Here is a 10000-nt window from a genome sequence, read left to right on the forward strand (position 1 = left end):
TCACATATTAAAACATGAAATTTAAGGATTTTTTGGGGATTATTTATGAATTAAAATGCTATAAAAAAGAAAACCATGAATTTTATTAGCATGTAAAATACATATAAAAATGTTCATCGGGTCATAATGATGCGGTTTCTCGGCTTCAGCGTGCCGGTCAGAATGTAGAGAAACAGTCTCATTATTTTTAGGTTTATTTTGAGTAAGATTTCATTGACGGACAGGTACAGAATAACACACATGATATAAAACTATATCATCACACTGCTATATTATATTCTATACAGTATATATAATACAGAGTGTCAGGAACTAATGAGAGTAAAATTCCATCTACATCAGTTCATCATTTTTATTTACAACATAAGCTCTCTGTGTTCATCCTTACCTGCTACTCACTTTCTGAGCAGCTGAGATTTGATCTGGACATATTTGTTCAGTATATTCCCACTGGTTGCTGACTTTTCAGACACCTTGAATAATTACTGCTATTGTACTACAGTTCTCCACAGTAGCAGTGTGCGTGTACATGCGTGTGTGTGTATGCGTGGGGAGGGGGATTTCACACCATGGTGTATGTGGTTGCCGCCTAAGTAACACTGGTGCCTTGCACTGCAATACACACACACACACACACACTCTTGTCTCTTTTACTGTATTGTTGCGTGTGCTGTATTTAAACAGCAACATTTCTCCCAATAGCACACAAACCTTCTCTTTGTGTTTCAACATTTCTAACTGTCTACTTTCCATAAGCACTCCGAAGTGTGTAACATCTCTATCAGTCGAGTGCAAGAAAGCATTCTGGGTGAGTTTTATTCCTAGAGTCTACACTGATATCGATCCTCGCTCCCTCAGACAGTCTCCTTATTCTATTTATTATACAATATAAAGTAAAGTAACAGCTCATACACAGGAAGAGAATAACTGATAACTACTTATATAAAGAATTTACATTATTGTTGTTTACATTCTACAAACTGACAGATTACCACCGCAATGAGATGGTGTGTTGTATATGTATAAGGTTTGTTCAAACGTCTAGAACCATAAAACTACACATATTTGATATATATTCATTATTTACAACATATGCTCTACTGGTTCACCCTTACGCTCTACGGATTTTCTCAGCAGCTTGATGTTTTTGTAGATTCGGAATGGAAGTGGATGAAGAGATGATTGTTTCCTCTGGCATGATGATTATTGAAACTGTAATAACTGGAATTTATATACAGAGCACCTGAATATCCAAAACATCAATACGAATCCTGATACATGCTTAGCATAAAGTTAAATAAATCAAATGCACACACTGGATTTAATTACCTAATTTACATGTTCATGAATCACACTTGTGCCTTTGGAACGTGACTGGATGGAGTTAGGTGTGATTTTTTTGGACATTTTGGATGTCTAGGTTTTGCTGTTTTTGCTTTCTCTGACACTTTATCCGAATCATTCTCCTCATGCTGCAGTTTCGGTGATTTTTTTATTTTGTTTTGTTGCGTCGTCGATTTTCCTCCGTTTTCTTGCGCTAACGTTTTCCTCAGAGGAAAGACGATGGGGGAGTACTCCACTCGCTCCTCTGTGCTCCTCACTTTCTCTCCAGGTCGGTTTGGAAAGTCCAGAACACAATACTCAACACAGGTAACATCAGGGACAGAAATCACCTGTACACACACACACACACACACAGGTACAGTAAATGAGTGAGGTACAGTGATTAAGATGCGAATGATAAGCGTGAGGCACGACTGAGCTTCCCTTTCTTACCTGCGGTGCAGATGTGGGGTTCACAGCAGGAGGTTTGTCTGAAAAAGAAATTTCACCCTTTAACACTTCTCGCTCATTCACTCACTCTCGCACATTTACAGAATTTGGCTGTTATTTCTGCAAAGCAAAATGCTGTCTCATACACACCGTCTACGTTTCCTGTGTGTGTGAATGCAACCACACAACCGCAACAGTGTTACCATGGCAACAAGTTTCAGTAAGCCGTGTATACGGTGTGCTTCCATCATTTATTCACCTTTTCTGTTATTTCTGTTATAACACATTTGGCAATGTATACCGGCACACGGTCCACACTATTTTCCATAACCATTCTACACTATATTCTATAACACACTATTCATTATGTTGTGTAACAAGTTCTACACTATATTGCGTAAAATGCTCCGCGCTGTATTCCATAACACATGTTCTACAACACTGTGTTCTACAACATGCTCTACACTAGGTTGCATGACACACTCCATGATGTGTTCACTATATGCTATGATCAATACTCTGTTCTAAAATATAGACTATATGCACTCTACAGTCTGTATATATGCTCAATATCACACTCTGCATTCTGTAACACGCTCCACACTATATCCCATAACTCATTCTTCACTATGTTCTATAACACACACTTTTTTTCCATAACATGCTCCACGCTATATTCCATACACTGTACTCTATTTTCCATAACATCAGCTACCCTATATTCTGTAACATCCTACACTGTTGTATAATACATTTCATACTATTTTTGTCACATGCTCTACCCTAACACATCCTACACTATATTCCCAAACAAACACTACACTACATTTTGTAACACACTCTATATCTATATGCAACGATTCAGGTATAATATGTATAACATATAGGAAGATCCACATATCATTGGGTGTGATGGTCAGGATTCCACAAACCTTTGGCCATGTAGTATATAATCTCTGTTTTGGAACAGTAAGGCCAATTATATTGTTTTTGCTATGTACTAAAAGGCATTTGGGATTGAGATCAAAAGATGAATGGAGAATGATATAGGAGAATGTGACTGAAAGGTGTGTCCTGTTAGGTCGATTGTTTTAACAATTAATTGTGCTGATTGTCTTCTCTTAGCTTGAGCCCTGGGTTTTATCTATGTATTGTTAAAAAAAAGAAATCACTATAAAGACTAAGAGCTGTATATGGGAAGATAACTAGTTATTTTGAAGCTAAGAAAATAGAGCCATTGCAAAAGCATTGAAGCAAAATATAGAGAAGTATTAGAAATCAGAAATCCAGATTAAAATTCGCAATGAAACATATAGATAACCAAGATTAACTTCTCAAAGTGATGGAAATGCCAAAGTGTGGAGAAAGAAATGATCTGCTCATTATCCAAAACATATTGGCTTATTGGTCAGTTACAGTGGAGGGTATTGTCGTGGCTTGGACTTGCATGGCTGCTTCTGGATTGGCTTCACAAATCTTTATAGATGATGTAACCCCTGATGGTAGCACCAAAATGTATTCAAATGTCTACAGAAACAATTTAAATAGAAATGCATCCAGTCTCATTGGGAGGAACTATATCATGGAGCAGGATAATGAACCAAAACAGACATCACAAAATAGGACTTAAATGGGGGGGGATGTGGGGGGTGGGGGGGTGTAAGATTTTAAGACATCTAGATGTGAATGTGCAGAAATTAAATGTGAAATTCTGATCTGTCATTAGAAATTTGATCTCTAACCCAAATGTGTAGCAAGAACAAAGCTCTTGTTCCAATACTTTTGAAGGGAGCTGTGTACAATGATAAAACGATGGGTTTCTAGAACATACTGTACTCTATGCTGGTAAAAGTGGTAAATGGCCAATTACTGGCCTTCAACCAAGGGTTCAAGTCCATGATTGTGTGGCTTGATCTCAGTGCAATTACCACAGATCAATATTCTTTCAGAGAGTCTTTCTTTTAAAAAGTGAGAATAAAATAGTCTAATTATTTGTAAACCTGGTGTTAGCTCCCACTGTTATGCTAATGACACACAGCTATGTTTCAGCGAACGGCATAAAAACCCAGTTAAGCTCATTTCAGTTCCAGATGGTAACGCAACAAAATGTGGAAAATGGAGTGAATGCTTATTCATGGTACTAAAGTTCAGTACCTGTTTTCTTCCTGCAGTTCCAGTAAAGCAAGCCGAACAGAGCGACCAGCACCAAAACAAACAGCACTAGAACAGCCGTCAACAAGGTGGACTTGTTTCCTGATTGATCCTGGTGGAGGGGTGTGATATTTACTGAGGTAGCTGTAACAGGAAATAAACACTATCAGCCCCATATTCAGCTTCACATATCTGTGTGTAAAGAGCACTGGATGCAACTTCCTCCTACTTAATCAAGACAAGACAGAAGTATTTCAACTAGGCAGGCAGCTAGATGTAACATAATAACTATGAATGGGCTTTCAGTTATCATTTGTAAAACGTGTGATTATTGATTCCGGTCTCTCATTTGGAGCCTATGTAAAGAGCCTCTGTGTGTTTGTGTGTGTGTGTTTACCTGTGGTGTATGTTGTTGTGTACTCAGCAGGGTGTACAGTCAAGTTCACTCTGTTGCTTTCTTCAATATCAGTGCCCTGCTTCAACACAGCAATGAAATACACTGCACTGTGTGTAAGATGTGTGAAGCTCAGACTGATGGTTTTTTGGGTCATATTTTTGATGCAGATGGTGGACATTGTGTGATTTACACATGAAAAGCAGGATTTGTTGGAAAGGTGGAATGTGTGAATCTTTTGGCTGTTTTGGTACATGTTCACCTGCCCGTCGGTTTTAATTGTGCCGTCCACAGTGAATTCCACTGTGAGATTCCGTCCTGCCGTTCCATTCACATGGATAACATCATGACAGCCCACTGACACACACACACAGGAGAGAGAGAGAGAGAGAGAGAGAAAGAGAGAGAGAGAGAGAGAGAGAGAGAGAAAGAGAATTAATGACCACAGCAATAAACTTCATATTAGATTTAATGCAGAACTATCTCTCTCTCTCTCTCCCTCTCTCTCTCTCTCTCTATATATATATCATGGTTGTGAATGATGTCTTGAGCAAGTCTTCCCTGAGTGTAAACTCTCACTCATGTGACTATCATCACACTTGCTACACACTCAACATGATAACACAATTATTAGCATACACACTATAACGGCACACTCGCAATGATCAAACTCTCACTATAATCACACCTGCATTCTAATTACACAGAACAATACTTCCTTCTACTCACACACACTGCACACAGACACTTGGTAAAAATCACACTTTCATTATAATTCCACACTTCCTATCACACGCAGACACACATCATAAACATACTCACTAAAATGACAAATTCATTATAATCTCAAACACACACACACACACACACAATCATACTCTCATGAATCACGTGAATTTCTATAAACCATCTCTGAGACTGAAATCTCACTCATGTGACTATAGCCAGCATTAGGCTTTCCTGATTTTGGTGTCACATAAATCGCACATCACATAAAGTCAAAGGAATTTCTGATTACTGAGTGTGAGCACTCAGTCTAAAATCCACAAATAGGAGAATGGAAAACTTACAGGAGTGCTACACATACGGTAATATGGTGATGGAAAATGTAAATGAGTCATGTGGGGTTTTAATGAAGATTGTTAAATTGTGGCTGAACAGAGAGTATCTCATTAACATATGAGAGTTGTGTTATACCGGGAGAATGGTTTTTTGTTTATCATGCTGATTGATGACAGCTAATTTTGATGTTTCCCTGCCGTCCTACTCACATCCTGCTGTTTGTTTTCGTCTCCTGTGGTCTAGTATTTATTAATTTTATCAGTCTGTGTGTAAAACAGCTCTCTGTTAACGCTGTTATTCTGACACTGTGTTTCCTTCTTGCTTCTTAGTACGGGCCGAAGAGTTTATTGGTCACATTTAATATAGTTACACACTCGCTATAAACACAAACTCACTATAATCATACACTCATTATAAACACAGATTCTATAATTACACACTCACTGTAATCACACACATTCACTATTATCACACACAGGCTTTAAAAACAAACTCACTATAGTCATACATTCATTACAATCACACACACTATAATTACACACTCACTATAAACACACAAGGGCTATCATCGCAAACTCACTATTATCACACACAGACTATAATCTCAAACTCACTATTATCACACAGACTATAATCTCAAACTCACTATTATCACACACAGACTATAATCTCAAACTCACTATTATCACACACAGACTATAATCTCAAACTCACTATTATCACACACAGGCTGTCATTGCAAACTCACTATTATCACACATACTATGATTACACTTTAAATATAATTACACACTCGCTACAATCACACACAGGCTATCATCACACACACAAACTCACTATAATCATCATTATAATCAAACACACTATGATTACGCTCTCACTATAAACACACAAGGGCTTAAATCACAAACTCTCTATAAACACACAAGGGCTTAAATCACAAACTCTCTATAAACACACAAGGGCTTAAATCACAAACTCTCTATAAACACATACGGACTATAATCACAAACTCTCTATAAACACACACGGGCTATAATCACAAACTCTCTATAAACACACACGGACTATAATCACAAACTCTTTATAAACACACACGGGCTATAATCACAAACTCTCTATAAACACATACGGACTATAATCACAAACTCTCTATAAACACATACGGACTATAATCACAAACTCTCTATAAACACACACGGGCTATAATCACAAACTCTCTATAAACACACACGGGCTATAATCACAAACTCTCTATAAACACACACGGGCTATAATCACAAACTCTCTATAAACACACACGGACTATAATCACAAACTCTCTATAAACACACACGGGCTATAATCACAAACTCTCTATAAACACACACGGACTATAATCACAAACTCTTTATAAACACACACGGGCTATAATCACAAACTCTCTATAAACACATACGGACTATAATCACAAACTCTCTATAAACACACACGGGCTATAATCACAAACTCTCTATAAACACATACGGACTATAATCACAAACTCTCTATAAACACATACGGACTATAATCACAAACTCTATAAACACACACGGGCTATAATCACAAACTCTCTATAAACACACACGGACTATAATCACAAACTCTTTATAAACACACACGGACTATAATCACAAACTCTCTATAAACACACACGGACTATAATCACAAACTCTCTATAAACACATACGGACTATAATCACAAACTCTCTATAAACACACACGGACTATAATCACAAACTCTCTATAAACACACACGGGCTATAATCACAAACTCTCTATAAACACACACGGACTATAATCACAAACTCTCTATAAACACACACGGACTATAATCACAAACTCTTTATAAACACACACGGACTATAATCACAAACTCTCTATAAACACACAGGGGCTATAATCACAAACTCTTTATAAACACACGGACTATAATCACAAACTCTTTATAAACACACACGGGCTATAATCACAAACTCTCTATAAACACACACGGACTATAATCACAAACTCTCTATAAACACACAGGGGCTATAATCACAAACTCTCTATAAACACACACGGACTATAATCACAAACTCTCTATAAACACACACGGACTATAATCACAAACTCTCTATAAACACACACGGACTATAATCACAAACTCTTTATAAACACACACGGACTATATTCAGAAACTCTCTATAAACACACACGGACTATATTCAGAAACTCTCTATAAACACACACGGGCTATATTCAGAAACTCTCTATAAACACACACGGGCTATATTCAGAAACTCTCTATAAACACACAGGGGCTATAATCACAAACTCTCTATAAACACACACGGACTATATTCAGAAACTCTCTATGAACACACAGGGGCTATAATCACAAACTCTTTATAAACACACACGGACTATATTCAGAAACTCTCTATAAACACACAGGGGCTATAATCACAAACTCTCTATAAACACACACGGACTATATTCAGAAACTCTCTATAAACACACAGGGGCTATAATCACAAACTCTCTATAAACACACACGGACTATATTCAGAAACTCTCTATGAACACACAGGGGCTATAATCACAAACTCTTTATAAACACACACGGACTATAATCACAAACTCTCTATAAACACACGGACTATAATCACAAACTCTTTATAAACACACACGGGCTATAATCACAAACTCTCTATAAACACACACGGACTATAATCACAAACTCTTTATAAACACACACGGACTATAATCACAAACTCTCTATAAACACACACGGACTATAATCACAAACTCTTTATAAACACACACGGGCTATAATCACAAACTCTTTATAAACACACGGGCTATAATCACAAACTCTCTATAAACACACAGGGGCTATAATCACAAACTCTCTATAAACACACAGGGGCTATAATCACAAACTCTCTATAAACACACACGGACTATAATCACAAACTCTTTATAAACACACACGGACTATAATCACAAACTCTCTATAAACACACAGGGGCTATAATCACAAACTCTCTATAAACACACAGGGGCTATAATCACAAACTCTCTATAAACACACAGGGGCTATAATCACAAACTCTCTATAAACACACACGGACTATAATCACAAACTCTCTATAAACACACACGGACTATATTCAGAAACTCTTTATAAACACACACGGGCTATATTCAGAAACTCTCTATAAACACACAGGGGCTATAATCACAAACTCTTTATAAACACACACGGACTATATTCAGAAACTCTTTATAAACACACACGGGCTATAATCACAAACTCTCTATAAACACACAGGGACTATAATCACAAACTCTCTATAAACACACAGGGGCTATAATCACAAACTCTCTATAAACACACAGGGGCTATAATCACAAACTCTCTATAAACACACACGGACTATAATCACAAACTCTTTATAAACACACACGGGCTATAATCACAAACTCTTTATAAACACACGGGCTATAATCACAAACTCTCTATAAACACACAGGGGCTATAATCACAAACTCTCTATAAACACACAGGGGCTATAATCACAAACTCTCTATAAACACACACGGACTATAATCACAAACTCTTTATAAACACACACGGACTATAATCACAAACTCTCTATAAACACACAGGGGCTATAATCACAAACTCTCTATAAACACACAGGGGCTATAATCACAAACTCTCTATAAACACACAGGGGCTATAATCACAAACTCTCTATAAACACACAGGGGCTATAATCACAAACTCTTTATAAACACACACGGACTATATTCAGAAACTCTTTATAAACACACAGGGGCTATATTCAGAAACTCTCTATAAACACACAGGGGCTATAATCACAAACTCTTTATAAACACACACGGACTATATTCAGAAACTCTTTATAAACACACACGGGCTATAATCACAAACTCTCTATAAACACACAGGGACTATAATCACAAACTCTCTATAAACACACAGGGGCTATAATCACAAACTCTCTATAAACACACAGGGGCTATAATCACAAACTCTCTATAAACACACACGGACTATAATCACAAACTCTTTATAAACACACACGGACTATATTCAGAAACTCTTTATAAACACACACGGGCTATATTCAGAAACTCTCTATAAACACACAGGGGCTATATTCAGAAACTCTCTATAAACACACAGGGGCTATAATCACAAACTCTCTATAAACACACATGGACTATATTCAGAAACTCTCTATAAACACACACAGGCTATAATCACAAACTCTTTATAAACACACAGGGGCTATAATCACAAACTCTCTATAAACACACACGGGCTATATTCAGAAACTCTCTATAAACACACACGGACTATAATCACAAACTCTTTATAAACACACACAGACTATAATCACAAACTCTTTATAAACACACACGGACTATAATCACAAACTCTCTATGAACACACACAGACTATAATCACAAACTCTTTATAAACACACACAGACTATAATCACAAACTCTCTATAAACACACATGGGCTATATTCAGAAACTCTCTATAAACACACACGGACTATAATCACAAACTCTTTATAAACAC

The 10000-nt window shown here is 37.0% G+C and overlaps 1 protein-coding gene across 1 annotated transcript in view; it reads right to left on the reverse strand.

Annotated features, from left to right (window-relative positions):
• Positions 1-10000, reverse strand: part of LOC131360247 (uncharacterized) — a 13635-nt gene that overhangs the window by 144 nt on the left and 3491 nt on the right. The window contains exons 2-5 of the mRNA XM_058400486.1: positions 4322-4675; positions 3928-4068; positions 1777-1814; positions 1-1673 (exon numbers count right to left, since the gene is read on the reverse strand). The exon at positions 1-1673 is cut by the window's left edge and continues 144 nt beyond it. Coding sequence (XP_058256469.1) covers positions 1350-1673; positions 1777-1814; positions 3928-4068; positions 4322-4675 — 857 coding nt within the window. The 3' untranslated portion in view covers positions 1-1349. The remainder of the gene's footprint in view (positions 1674-1776; positions 1815-3927; positions 4069-4321; positions 4676-10000) is intronic.

Source organism: Hemibagrus wyckioides, linkage group LG10, assembly GCF_019097595.1.
Source record: "Hemibagrus wyckioides isolate EC202008001 linkage group LG10, SWU_Hwy_1.0, whole genome shotgun sequence".
NCBI lineage: Eukaryota > Metazoa > Chordata > Actinopteri > Siluriformes > Bagridae > Hemibagrus > Hemibagrus wyckioides.